The sequence below is a fragment of the Drosophila sulfurigaster genome, chromosome 3 (genome assembly GCF_023558435.1).
Source record: "Drosophila sulfurigaster albostrigata strain 15112-1811.04 chromosome 3, ASM2355843v2, whole genome shotgun sequence".
Lineage (NCBI taxonomy): Eukaryota > Metazoa > Arthropoda > Insecta > Diptera > Drosophilidae > Drosophila > Drosophila sulfurigaster.
The window spans coordinates 32,509,966-32,524,982 of NC_084883.1; the positions used below are offsets into that span (position 1 = coordinate 32,509,966).

Consider the following 15,017-nt stretch of genomic DNA (forward strand, 5'->3'; position numbering starts at 1 on the left):
GCTGAGTGTGAGATGGTGGCTGTTAGACGCGTCGTTGGACCAAACTGACCAGAGCCATTTTCATAATAAATTTATAACGAATGTCACGGCCTGTTATAATTAATGTTCTCCATTTGTCTAGCCGGACATTAAGGCGGCTATTTAAGCAAGTGAATGCCAATTGAACGCACACACGAAGCGTAGGCGACAAACAAAAACGAAGGCGACTACGACTACGACGACGACGGCGAGGACGAAGTGAAATATGTATTATGCCACCGAAGGAGCAGCAGTGTCACCGCTTCTTCCATGCTGAGCAAATAGTTTGATTTACTGGCTGCCAAGCGCAGCAAAAAACAAACTTGCGAGAAAATCGCACAGGAGCCGCGCTCAGTCGGTTTCCCACTGACAAGCATGAGTAATAAAGATTGCATCTTGATAAATTATTATACCCGCTACCCATAGGGTAGAAGGGTATTATAACTTTGTGCCGGCAGGAAATGTATGTAACAGGCAGAAGGAGGCATCTCCGACCCTATAAAGTATATATATTCTTGATCAGCGTCAACAGCCGAGACGATCTAGCCATGTCCGTCTGTCCGTCTGTGTGTCTGTCCGTCTGTGTGTCCGTCCGTCTGTCCGTATGAACACCTAGATCTCAGAGACTATAAGAGATAGAGCTATAATTTTTTTTCGACAGTATTTGTTATGTTTGCACGCAGATCAAGTTTGTTTCAAATTTTTGCCACGCCCACTTCCGCCCCCGCAAACCAAAAAAATCGAAAAACAAGCATAAATTTAAAGCTAGAGCTGTGAATTTTGGTATATAGTATAATTACTATAGTAGTTATGATTCCTGAAAATTTGGTTGCGATCAGATAAAAATTGTGGAAGTTATTAAAGAAATACTTTTGTATGGGCAAAAACGCCCACTTACTAGGGCTCTTAGTTGCTTTGGCCGACAATCTGGTACATTGTGCCGTCTATGGTATATTTTGAATGGTGTGCTGTATCGGTATACCAAACATACCATTTGGTATATTTTTAGTATTTTTTAGTATTTTCGGTATATTTTGAAAATAATACCACAATATTTTGCCCTTATTAAAAATGGGTAGCGGGTATCTCACAGTCGAGCACACTCGACTGTAACTTTCTTACTTGTTTTTATGTTATTCCTATTCCAAAAGCAATTTGAGAACCTGCTGTTAATTAACTTTCAGAGCGAAATACTTATGTATGTACCTTGAGAGCAGCTGTTTTCCCTTTTTAAATCACTCGAACTGAGTTAAAAGTATAAAACGATTTGTTGAATGATTTGTTATCGCTTAGTCAATCCAATGAAATGTCATAGTTAAGGTAAACAGGGGACCTCCTGACGTCCTGAGGATTTATGCAGCATTCAACGATTTTACAGCTTGAAGGAAATGCCCATTAAATGGACAATTTGCACGCCCGAGTCTTAAAACTTGCGCACGAACAACTTTGCAATTTGGCATTTATGACGTGCGAAAATCATATAGCCATAAAATGACATAATAAATGAGTAGTTAAATTCCCAAATCTTCACAGGCAATAAATTCTAACACATGGTCATGCATGACAAAAAAGTTTCGATTCGTTTTCGTTTCTCTTTTACTGCTTACAATGCAATTGTGCATTGCAAAATTCGCTTATATTACACAATTAGCAACTTTGTTGATACAGCTTCCCGTAAATGTGTTACAAGCGCTTTTAATGTGTTGCATTTATTTATAGTATATAGAAGAAGAAATATGTAGTTGCTGCATATTGCACGACGTATGTATGTAGCTCAAGGACTTGTACATCAACAAGTTTATGCAGATGCAGCAGCGTTCATAAATGATTACTCTCGATTGGAGTGGATGTAAATTTTAGTATGTGATCGTGGGCGTATGTATTTATGGATGTGTTGGGTGGCTCTAATGTGTAGTCTCAATAATTATCTCGTGCGTATCCAGATCAGGCACCGAAAACTTCATGGGCAAGTAATCGTCCGTATGCATATGCGGTATTTGATTAGCCTCTATCTGGGCCCGTTCATGGTCTTCATGGCATTTGGCTTCATGCTTCTCATAGTCGCCAAACGTTTCGAAAATGGCACGACAGACCATGCACTCAAAGAAACTTCTGCAATAAATAGGATGATATTAACATTGTAACCAAGCGACGTTAGGTTCTCGTTAACATACGGTTTCTGCTCTGCCTCTAGACGCTCCCTCGCCATGGCCGTAGCTGCTTGTATTGCACCGGGTACATCCACGTCGACGCCTTCCTTGATATGCGACTGCAGATGCCGTTTGAAGTTGGAGAGCTGAGTGAAACCCTTCTCACAGTAGTTGCATTGATAAGGCTTGGCATTTAGATGCCCCAACTTGTGCTTCTTCAGGTTGACCAACTGTGAGAAGTAGCGGCCACATCTCTGGCATCGGAACGGTTTTTCGCCGGTGTGTGTCATTTTGTGGCGCTTCATGTTGCTCTGCTGCGTGAAGGATTTGTTGCAAAAGTTGCATTGATATGGACGCTCGCCACTGTGCACGGCATAGTGTCGCTGCAGATTAACCGCCTGCGCAAAGGCCTTGGAGCATAAGTTACAAACAAATGGTCGCACATCGTTGTGCACCTTCATGTGGCGATCCAGGTTGCCGCTGTTGCAGAAACTCTTGGAGCACAACTTGCACTCATAGGTAGTTTTGTTGTGGTTGTGCACCTCCTGACGGTGCAGCGTTTGGTCGCGTTTACTTTTGAACGTCTGTGGGTTACAAATAAACACATGTGAGTACGGCCATACCAATATTGAATTCAATTTGGTGAGTGAAACTTACGCGGTCGCAACGCTTGCAGCTAAACTGATTGACCACCGTCTCATCGAATTCACCCGGGATGCCCGCCATTTTGGGCGCTGCTACAACATCGATACGAAGCGATTATGTACACTGAAGTATTGTAAATATAATTAACACCTTTACAAGTCGTGTAAATGGTAAAAACTTACATTGAATTGCCTAATTCTCTATGTAATTTTCGCGTCTCTTGGAAAAGTCATATGGTACTAGTAATCAGTGTAACCACATTTGGATTTTAAAATATACCATATTACAAGTATTCGAAATATACCACTTCCGCAATAAGAAGTTTGGTTACACTACTTTTGGTGATGGGACCTTTAACAACATTAGCATTTCTAAAATAATTGGTTTATATTATTGATTGATAATATTAATGACATAAACCATTTAAATAATGTAACTAATGTTTTACTTCCAATAAACCGTTTTGGGGATTTAAAAATATACCACATGATTTCGCAACATTATAAAAGGTCACACTGCACACAAATTGACACAAATGAAAAAATAATCGAATGTTCTTCGCGAATTTGTTGTTTGTAATACATCGGATTGTGAATTTGCTTGTAAAATATCAGAAATTTGTAAATTTCTGTATGAAAAAGCTATTGTTCTTAGCTTCAGCATATAGAATTATCTATATTGACTTATAAATTATATCAATATAATTTAAAAATATTTGTAAACATTAACAATACTTTGATTTAAAAAAGAACAACAAACTCCTATCAGCTAAACAACATTCATATATTATCAACAAATCTTGACAAAACGTTTAAATACCGTGTTAAAATATCATAATAATACTAGTTTATTGTATCTTTTCTTATTTTGCAAACTATATTCAAGAATTCGTAGACAATTTATGGTGGCATTTCGAATTGTACCGCGCCTTGGGAATGTATCGATAAATATTTGCAGACAACAAGAGAGAAATTGTTGCGGAAATGGTATTGTTTGGTATATATTTCGATGTAATAAGTCGTTATGAAAAATATAACTTGCGGTCACACTGTAGCTACAGCTCCTTGCACACAAATGCGGAGATAACTAAGAATTTTATTTGTTTTGTGAGTTAGAGACGTACCAAGTGCAATGGCTACCTATTCCAACCAGCACTGGCTGCTCTCGCACATACGCAACTCGTTCATATCCACGGATGATACGGGCATCTGCGAGACGGTAATGCTGAGTGACGATATGCCGAAGCATTACCTGAGGAGATTTCAAACTGCCACAACTACTATGGATGCACACAGACGCAGCGGTCACCGTCCACCCCAGGCGACACAGCAGCAACGCAACTCGGTGCCCAAAACCCCAGACACTGCCACACAATCCTCGCAACGCTCCGCGCCTCTCCAACATATGGTCCCGCCTAGGATTGCGGATCCGCCATTGCAAGAAGTGGACTTCTATTGCTATCCAGGCCTGGATCTAAGCGATGATGAGGACTTGGATATGTCGACGCATTCGTTCGATATACAAATGTACCCCGAGGTAGGCGCTCATCGATTTCGTTCAAATACGGCGCAGAAACTGGAAAAACTGGACATTGCAAAGCGTAAGGCGGCTCGCATCAAAAGTGTAAACTACAACGAGGAAGTGTTACCTCCTGATCGCCAGGATTTCTTTGTGAGAAAGCCAGTTAACGGACGTCCTGCGGAGAAACCTTCAACATCCACAGCAACTGCAACAGTGACGAAAGCAGAGAAAACCAGCGAGGATGATCTTTCCGATGAGGGGGTAAAGAGCAAGTTGAGCGAGCAGCTTGCCAAGAGTCCCAAGCAAACACAAAATCGATTCATTCAATATGCGCGCTTTGACGGCACCGCCCAGGTAGGCATGCCCACAAAGCGCATCAATGTATATGTCAATATGCTGCCCGAGCCGGAACGCAATTATCCGCTCAAAATATGTGTGCTTTCCACGGCCAAGATCATCGAGGTGATCGGCCTCGTTTGCTACAAAACTACCCTACAGTATCCAGATGCAGTGCAGCTCAAGTCTGTGCAGCACTACGCATTATATATGACGGAAGACAACGATGACATGGATGATTTTCCGCCCCTAGACAATCGTGAGCCCTGCTCCAAATTCGGTTTCTCACATCTGACGCTGGCTGAGCGTCGTCCACTGGCGCCCGTTACCCGCATCGATTACCAGCAAGGCACTAAATCCATCACATCCATGGACGACAAGGCGGCTGTCGCGGCAGCGCGTGCTCTGGAGAACATCAATCTCAATGGCGATGTGACTGATGGTGCTGCTGGAACAGGTGATGGCGGAGACAGTCCCCAGGATCATGTCAAAGAGTATGAGAAGCGTCTGTTGAACCACAATGATATGCTGGAGGCGCCCATGCATCGCACTTATCGTCTAAGCATCATTGACAAGCGTTTCTTCAAATGCGACGTAACGCTCAGCGTGTCCGGAGAACGCATCGAGATTGATCAGCATAAAAACGCTAAGTTCTGGGCACAAAGGAAGCCCGTCTCGACACCCATCGATTTGGTGGCGCATTGCGAGATTGTGGAGCAACGACAATTGAAAGCACTGCTGCGCATTTGGTTGAAATCGAACTCTTCGAGCGGCATGTCTTCCAGCTGCACGTCGGCACCGATCAGCGCCAGCATTACATCGCTCAATGCGGGCAACAACACCACGGGCATTGCCCATTCGCCCGGTAGTCCCGGCCACTATCCGTCGCACAGCTCGCACTCGCCCTTTGGACAGGTTAGCAGCATGTCGAACATACGGTTCAAGCACTATGACTTCGATACGGATGTGCATACGGCGGAGCAGATACGCAACAAACTCAACTGCATCCTTGAGATGCGCTCCAGCGACATACGACGCGAGTTCCTGCACCAGCGTGTGCGCAAACAGGAGAAACAGCAGGCAAAGCGGCAGCTGAAATTGTAGTATTTTGTTCCTATGGCTGGCCAGGCTGCGCCTCGCGCTGCCTCCTTGCTTCTCCAATGCTGGCCACACACACAGTTGAAGTTGTATTTTAGCTTGCTAACCTAAAGAAGCGTGTGTTACACATGTTTTTGCTAGCCCATAAGTATTTATTGAAACACTTAAGTAACTAAAACCAATCCGAAGTGCAAAAATAAATAGCATCAAAGTTCACAATTATGTTAAAAGACAAGCGGCTCGCTATCAGCAACTATTTAATACTTTATTACTAGAAATTGTGTAATGACAGCAACAAATAATCGTCATCGTGACACTGAATCTGGCGCCTTCGCTCGCCGGGTTCACTTCACTACCCAGTCGAACATGCACAGCATGACCGAGGCATGCAAAGAGAAGTGATCATTTCACACATCACCAATACGTTTACATGTAGAAGGTCGCTCTCACTCTCTTCGTGACTAAAAGTTCTGCTGAGTATCGCGAGCGCACTCGTGTCACGCTGTCTATCTCTCTTTCGCTCGCATACGCTTGCGTAGTAGTGATCATTTGTTGAGCTACTTCCGCATTAGCAGCTTCAATCGGGGGCGGCTGACTCGCGACTTTGAAGCGGTTTGCAGGCGTTTTGCGAGCGATTAGCGTTTTGTAAGTATTTCCGTTTTGTGCGGCTCGTTGACATTGCAATTGTCTGTAATCATTGTGCAATTAATCTAACAGACCCCCAGACGGGGTCGGGCCTAACGTGCTGCTAACGGCTATTTTGTTATTGTTATTGTTTATTGCTAGCTTGTATACTTATAAGTTTGTTTTGTATTTTATTTATAGTTTTGCAATGTCAGCAAGCAGAGCTGGCGAATGGGGCGTACCTATGGGGCGGCTGCTTAAACGCCTTTAAACAGCTGTTTAACCAAGTGCCGTTAGAAGTATGACAGATCTATGTGAATAGAGCAATAAGATATAAATTATACATTTCGTGAAACGATTGTTTTCGTCGATTTGCTGTTGTTCTAAGGCCAAGGTCGTCAGCGAAACGAAAAAAAAACAATTGCAAATTCACTAACAACAATTGACATTTGAGGTCAGCAGTGCTAATGATGGTGTTCATGATGATGACGACGATGGCGATGATGATGATCATGAACATGTGGATGATGCTGTTGTCTGGCGTGACTATATAAAGTCAAAACTAAACAAATCCAAAATGAATCACAATGATCAATATCGAATGAAATTGGTTTGTTTTTGTTTTTGCCTTTTTTCTATATACATATTTTCACAAATTCATGGCCATATTTTATAGCGTGCTCTATTAGACTCTAGAAGGCTTCCCTTAAGCTTAATATGCGACTCATTTGTTGTATTGGGCTCGAAGAACGTAATGAACATCGTAAAGTCCATTTCGGGCAGAAAAGCAGGTAAATTATCCAATGCGTAGACATTGTGGAAATAAAGCGGACCCTGTAAAACAATCATAAGCAATTGATAGAAATCATTTTCGATGTTTAACTACAAATACCTCATGGAAAGGACACTCCTTTGGCATATTACTGTCTCTAGCCATGTTTTGAAAAACACTTTGAGCCAATTTATTCGACATTCGTCGATCCCGTAGATATTGACAAACATCGAAAGATCCTTCGAATAACACCATTTCAGTTTTTTTGCGTGGGACGTTGCACGAGAAGTTTGTACTTGCACCACATCACGTTAATGGGTTCGATAAACTCCATATCCGAAGATATTCTTTCCATATCTTCAGGGCCAATACGGCAGCTCAAGTTCTTATAAACTGGCCATTGGATATCACAGTCAAAGCTGTGCCACTGAATCTTGTAGCGGCTTCGCTAAAGTTTGATACAAACTATTAGATAATCTATCCAAAGGGTAAGGCAGTCGCAATAATAATATAATATAATAATATACTGTATATGTATATACGCTATATATCAAATATTTAGATCATATTCTTATTAGGAGTGATATACTAATATGGAGACGTTTTCCATAAATTAGATAATACTTAAGTAATAATCATTATTTTTTGAGCAAATTAATAAAATCTTACAATTTTTATTTTGGATTTGTTTTTTATGAAAGTTATAGGGATTACAGTCCCTTATTATTACAAAACTTACACGAGCAGCATTTAATAAGGTCCAGGAAGCAAGCAGCAATAAGCCAAAAAAATATAATATGACAGGTTTTGGTCATAGCTAAAAGCGCACTAAAACAATTAGCTATATATACAGATAAAATTCCATTAACTATTTTCCACATAATTATGATTATGGTAATTATAATCAGTTCCAGTTAAATAGGTGTACAAATGGCAAATAGATATTCGCACATTCAAGCACAATAAGCTTACTCCATTTGTCGTATTTTTAAACAATTTCTGTACATGATAAATGGGAACTTTATATGGCATATTTATGGCTGGCCCAATCTCATGATATATGCGTATCACACATAGCCTTGACGGCTTGCAACTCCACCTCCAAGAGCTTGTGTAAATACTCAACTTTAAAATACCGTTTGATCTTTATGCTGTTTAACTGTAAGGTGTCAAATGAATATACCCGTTATCAGTGTTATCTACAGGGTACAAAACCCCAATTTGAATATCGCATGCAATTTGTCAAATTGTGTTGCAAGCTCAATGATATTTGTTGTCTCTCTTTTTTTTTTTTTGTTGGTTTCTTTCGCATTTTCTTGATCTCTGCATTTGCTCATTGCGAATTGAATTTATTATCGGCAAGTGCAATGCGAACGCCGACAAATTGCCTTCAATATTGTGTGTGTGCATTGCTTATATTGTATTTTTATTTGTTTGCTGTTAATGAACTAAATTTGTGTTCGCTTTAGTAGAACATTTAGAATTTCACTTGGGCGAGCGACTTGTAAGTAAGCACAGCTACTATCAGCTCATTTGCTAAAGAGCTAAGAGCATATGTATATGTGTATATGTATATATAAATACATATGTATACGTTTGGCATAATTAGTTTGTGTAGGCTACAAGGATGTGAGTTGCTAGTTGCAGTTGCAGCAGACGAAACATTGTCGCATAAAGCTAATTGAAAGTCAATAAATGCTATATAAATTAATTAAAAATACACACAAATGGCAACCTTGACATTGAAAATGAATGACAGACAATAACAACAACAGCTACTAAAACTACAGCAACAACAACAGCTATGAAAAGTTCACGTATGAAAGTTGCTTACGTTTTGGGATGCGGGCTTGTTCGAGGAGTGGGGGGCAGCGAGAGAATCGACGACAAACTTGGCACGCATTGTGAGCGGATTTTCACTGCAGCGGCAGCAGCAGCAGCAACTACAACAACAACCAGAATAGCAGCAGCACGAAGCACAAGCTGCAACAACAGTGTTGCGCATTGTAAAAAGTGAGCGGCCCGTTGTCAATTGATCAATTGCATAAAATAATAGGCCTAGGCGCATAATTTAATGTCGCGATTTTTGAAGGCCGCTCAGAGTTCTACTATATTGCACATATGCAGATTAATCACGATGCCAGCAGCAAACTAGACACCAGTTGCATGTGTCATGCAACCGGACAATAGAAATCTGATCCGATGTGAATAGATGCAACTATTCAAAGTGGCCAAAAATAAAAAGAACTCTGAGAACTTAACAATTCTTTAAGTTTGGCTAGAAAACTTTTTAACTTAATTATTGCATTTTTGCTTGCACTCTGTCAAACATTTCCAGTAATTTCATTCTCGCGTGCAACTGGAATTTTAATCGCTTAATTGCAACGTTCAACAAGCTGCATAAACAATTGTTTAATGAGAATAGAGTTATTTAAAAGTATAATTAAATTACTCTTTTAATAAAAACAATTAAATGGGGTTTTTAACAGTAGTTTATGCTAATTTTCAAACAGCATGCAACAATTATACAATAATCAATTTAATTTAATTGCACGGTTACGAAGCAAATTATAAGCTTAACCGAAAAAAAACATGTTGATCAGATAAATTGTCATAAAATCTTTGCAAATGGGCAGCACTTAAGACGCGTGTGCTTTAGACTAATGGGCAGCACTGGTTGACATGTTCCGTTTGCTTGGCTTTGGCTGTTACGCAATTTGGTAACACTTTTATTTAAAGGCGCACGAACAGCCGAAAGTGGCTGAAATGTGCTTTACATTATTGCCATGTCTTTCATTATGGCCATAACATTTTGCACATACCAAGACCAACCCACACACAGAGACCCGGACTTGGCACTGTCAGTGCGTTTGCATTAATTTTGGCTCAGCACGCACCAAACACCAAAGTGTGGCCAGTCCCAGTGGAAGTCGAAGTCGAAGTCACAGACGAAGTCGAAGTCTCACTCGGAGTCAGTCAGTCTCTGTGTAAGCCATTCACAAAACGTTTGCGGGCCCAAAATGTGATTTTAATTGCACAACAATTTTTTGTGTTCTTTTTTTTTTTTGCTGTTGGCCGGGCCCAGTTCTACATAGGCCTAAAGCGTGTTTTATGGGCTGTTCTCTGTACTGTACTGCCGCCTGACATTTACGTATGAGTTGTAACCCAATTCTGTCGCTGTCGAAAGGCAGCAGCAGCCAACAGAGAGGAGAAAGAGCAGCTCGCATTGCAGGCGTTGCACTTGCAATTTTTCAACATAATTGAACGGCGAATTTTTAATTAAAAGCATGCGTTCAAAAATAAATAAAATATGAACACAAAACCACAAAATATGTAACGCCAATTGTGGAGGTCAACTGGAGTCAGCCAACCCAAAAAAAGAAAGAGATAGAGCGAGAGCAAGAGAGACGCAGACAACCTGTTCCATACGCTCAGATCAATCGCTAGTCGACATCGACATTGCCAGTGCCAGAGGCAGCGGCTTCCTGTCCAGACCGCGCTTTCTGATTACAATACAATAAATTGTGCTGCTCTCTGGGTCTGTCAAGGTTGCAACGAGGCGACGCCAACGTTGTCTGAGCTTCATTAATGAAGTGCCGAAACTTGGGCTCGTTTGTCGCTGCATCCATCCACCATCAAGAGGCACTTGCAACTTGCCAACTTGCCAACTGAATACTGAATACTGAAAACTGCAACGAAAATGAAAATGAAAACGACAACGAAAACGAAAACCGGCAACCGGTTCAAGTGGATGCCACCAGCAGCTTAGTCGGAGCTTAATGCAGGTGGTGATTGCAACTTGTGGCCCCAGACAAAAGGCGTTCACATCCAAGGTTGCAACGCCCTTGGCTGCTTAGCCGAGCCGGCAATCTCAACCTGTTTGCCACTTCGCAGCCAGGTAAAAGGTTCTGGATGATGCAACATTCACTCTCTTCACCCGCCGTTCTCATGACCTAGTTTCTCGGTTCGATCTACTTGCAACACGCAACTCGGAAACGAAGAACGTGGAACGCCTGTCGATTTAATCAGCATAAATCAGCGTAAGCCTAAAGAGCTGCTTAATGCTTGATTAAGCATGGCTTTAAATCAAAAGCGTTGCCAATTGCAAAGTGAAAACCGTTTAAGCCATTGCCAATTATTGGCTAGAATCGCTATAAACGGCAACTGTTGCCAGTTGCCACAAGCATAATAACTGTGCTTCCATGTTTCCAGGCTTTTAACATTGAACTTGAGGTGAACAGCGTCATTTTTTCCTCTGTTGTATTTATTTTATTTGCGTTTCTTGTTGTTTTGTTTTTGGGTGCTGTCGTGATTGCATTAGCCAGTTTTATATTGTTGTTATTGGGCCTAAGCATTGCCTCATGTCGTTTACTGTCATGCAATCTAATGAGCCGCGTCTGATTCATGCGACGTTTTGAATAACACAGGTAGAGACGAGCAAAGGCGTAGTGATATGATATAATATAATATATTATGTGACGATTCCGTCTACTTTATAAATTATATTTAAAACTGTTTGTTTTCAATGCGGATTAGGCTTAAAGAGTTTTTAGTTAAATGACAAATACAAATACCTAAGAAATGGGTTTTTTTCTATGGGAACTTCGAAGTTCTTCGAAAAGTGTTATACAAATTGAACAAGTTATTTTGACAAATTTGTTTGTTTTTTGAAGAAACCCAAAAATGTGTTGCACTTAAAAACTTGTTTGCTGCTGTGTCAGCTGCACAATAAACCGATCCCAAAAAAAAACAAAAACTGAGGCGCCTCGTTTAGGGTTCGATGTCCTCTGCATTACATTGCATTTCTGTGTTTGCCTTTCGAAAAATGTACAAAAATTCGTTAGAGTTCTCGTCATCATTATTATGATGATATCAATTTTGTTGGAAATTCCCCAACGTCAACAATTGATGTTAATTTATTTATTATATTTGTATTTATATTTATTTTATTTATATACGAAAAACTGCTTAACTGGCAGTTACCTCAACTCGATTGATTTCATATGATTTCCATTCGATTCGCTTCGATTTGATTTGCATCACTTGTTTTGCGTAGGCTCAAGTGATTGATTCCCAAGCGAAACATTTTGGAGCACAACGCGTGCAAAATGTCAACAGAAGGACAAACTACAAACAACAAACAACAAATTAGAGTGTAAAGCAGTAACAGCAACAACAACAACAAATACTACACATACAAGTAATAATAATTATAATGCTCAGGCACTGATCATAAGCAGATCGACATCGCCTAAATGACCCTGGGCGCATTCAGCTCCAGCTGCAAAGAGTGTAGGCACAAAGCAACAACAACAACAACAACAGCGACAAAAAACATTTTGCAAATGTGTGTGCAAAAAGTAAATAAACGTTAAATAAAAGCAAATAAGTGCGTGAACAACACACACAACATGAACAACAATGCAGCAAACCACATGTACTTAAAGCCAAAGTGGCTTTTAGACCCAATTGAAATTTTGCGTCCATAGACTAGGCCAGAAATATGGCTTAAAGTAGCTGTGACCTACCCAAAAACAACGAAATATAATTTGCCAACTTCCTAGTCAAAATTGGAGATTAATCTATTTGAGTACAATTTGATTGACACGCCCTTTTTTTTGTATAATATTTTTTTTTTGGAGGCTGCCTCAACGACAAGCAAAAACAAATTACAAAAATCATAATTTATATTTCTTTCAAGTTTTCTTCTCAAGTTTTTGTATTTATTAAATAAATCATTTGTTTTGTTTTCAAGCAACACAAAAAATACTTGAATTGCTTTTTGTTTTGCGGTTTCTTATTATCATTATTGGTATTGTGTGTTAGTGTGTCTTTTACTACAAGGTTAGTTTTTGGCCATTGTGGTTGCTGTTGCTGGTTGCTGGTTGCTGTTTGCTGTTGGTTATTTCCACTGTTTTGGCAAAAAATCATAATTTACTTGTTGGCAAATCAAATTGTGTGCGACTACTCGAAATCAAATGGCCCGCAAATGGCTGTCGTCAATTGCCAATTAATGGCCAGTTGACCTTATCGCACAGCAGCCGAAATGACATCAAGTATACGCCCCGTTTCGTCGAGCACTTGAGCTACAGGTTCTGTCATCTGTCTACTGTCTGCACTGCCATCTAATTGGATTGCAAATGTTTGTTACACATTTCGCTGATTGTATAAAATTATCAGTTGCAGTTGCCCGAAAGATGCATGGCAACTGATGCAACGCAGCGACAGCGTTTCATAAATGCCACTAAAGGGATTAAAATGCAATTGTTATTGCATATTGCATGCATTGCTTGCAACATGACATAATAACGAGGCGCCCCACTTGAGCTTGAGCTTGAACTTGACACTTGCCAATGCAAATGCAAATTGCATGCAGCGCAACAAAAGACGAGTCAACGTTGCAGCTTATTGGCGTAATGCAACTATGGATTCGCTTTGCTCTACTGACGTTCGACGTGCCTCGCCATAACTAGCTGACATCGTAAAAGTGATTTAACTGCCGACTAGTTTGAGCAACAAAAGAAGCTAGAACTAGCTAAATATGTGCTACAATCTACATAGGTAAACCTCAAGAGTATTAAGTTTGTCTTCTCTTTTTAAGTCTTATCTATTTTGAGTATTATTTTAAATTATAGAACACTTCCTATTTCGATAAATACAATATTGCATTTTTATTTTCTTTTTAAGCCTTATCCATTTTCCAATTTATAGATAACTTCCTCGTTAGATAAACATATTAACTATACTCTAAAATTCATTATTCAATTATTTATTATTACATTAAAATGTGTGAATATTTCCAGCATTTTCTTTGCATTTAAAACCTTATCTATTTTTAGCACACTTTAACTATAGAAAGCTTCCTCTCCAGTTCCTAAACGGAACTGCCGACGACAGACAACACGTAGTTACTCCATTAGTGCGTTTACTCATTGTCTTAACCCTCAACGAATTGTCATTTGTTTTGCTGCCTGCCTGCTGACTGCTGACTGTTGCTTCCTGCTTCCCCATAGATAAATTTTAGCATGCTGGACTGCAATTTGTTTGACGGCAAATTGCTTGCAACAAGGTCACCAGCAAACGTTGCAATTGCAATTGCAACAGCAACAAATATATGTACATAACATACATATATTGTAAGGGGCTAAAAGCACTTTCCAAATTTTCACACACACTCAAAAACGCGAGACGCTGAGACAGCGAGACGGCAAGGCATACATTGCGTATGAGCAATGCGAGCAATTTGCGATCGTTTGCTGCTTGCTCAATGCAAACGAGCTGCAACAGCAACAGCAACAGCAGCGGCTGCGGCAGCAGCATAAAGAAAGAAACAAAAATCAAATGAAATAAACAGAAAATAAATTTTGCAAATAAATAAATCGGAAGCACCTCGCGGTGTGCGTATCTGTATCTGTATCTGTAGTTGTAGTTGTATCTGTATCTTGCCAGAACAATTTATAAGATATAAAATTCAAAAGCAAGAGCAACAACAACAACTACAACAACAAGCAGGCAAATGCATTGAGCGAATGTTGCTCTTGTAATTGTTGTTGTTGTTGTTGCCAACGCAACAAGTTTCGTGTGCTGCTGTTGCCAATAAGTTGTCGCCGTTGGCGTCGCCGTCACAGTCGCAGTCGACGCAGCTGTCTCTCAGTGTGGTTGCTTTTGTTGTTATCGGCTGTTTCGTGCGTACTTGGACCGCTCAATAACGCTGAACGCTGTTTGCTGCTGTCGCTGCTGCTGCTGCTGCTGTCGACGTCGCTGCCGCCGGCAGTCGCTGTAAAAACGAAACAAAAATAAAAAGAAAAAAATAAAAATTAAACGAAAGCAGAGGGTATTTAACCGACCTCAAA

At 40.3% G+C, this 15,017-nt stretch overlaps 3 protein-coding genes across 3 annotated transcripts; 1 reads left to right on the top strand and 2 right to left on the bottom strand.

Annotated features, from left to right (window-relative positions):
* Positions 1 to 1,586: 1,586 nt before the first annotated feature.
* Positions 1,587 to 3,126, bottom strand: LOC133841730 (zinc finger protein 239). Its single transcript, XM_062274418.1, has 4 exons — positions 2,996 to 3,126; positions 2,826 to 2,936; positions 2,193 to 2,752; positions 1,587 to 2,130 (listed from the first exon to the last, which is right to left on the bottom strand). The coding sequence occupies exons 2-4, from the start codon at positions 2,892 to 2,894 to the stop codon at positions 1,923 to 1,925; spliced, it is 837 nt and encodes a 278-aa protein (XP_062130402.1). The 5' UTR covers positions 2,895 to 2,936; positions 2,996 to 3,126; the 3' UTR covers positions 1,587 to 1,922.
* A 716-nt stretch (positions 3,127 to 3,842) lies between these two features.
* On the top strand, positions 3,843 to 6,003 carry LOC133841728 (stress-activated map kinase-interacting protein 1). Its single transcript, XM_062274417.1, has one exon. It carries the CDS (start codon positions 3,945 to 3,947, stop codon positions 5,772 to 5,774), a length of 1,830 nt encoding a protein of 609 aa, XP_062130401.1. The 5' UTR covers positions 3,843 to 3,944; the 3' UTR covers positions 5,775 to 6,003.
* Positions 6,004 to 7,004: 1,001 nt separating this feature from the next.
* LOC133841731 (uncharacterized) lies at positions 7,005 to 7,627 on the bottom strand. Its single transcript, XM_062274419.1, has 2 exons — positions 7,285 to 7,627; positions 7,005 to 7,226 (listed from the first exon to the last, which is right to left on the bottom strand). The coding sequence occupies exons 1-2, from the start codon at positions 7,417 to 7,419 to the stop codon at positions 7,050 to 7,052; spliced, it is 312 nt and encodes a 103-aa protein (XP_062130403.1). The 5' UTR covers positions 7,420 to 7,627; the 3' UTR covers positions 7,005 to 7,049.
* Between the last annotated feature and the right edge of the window lie 7,390 nt (positions 7,628 to 15,017).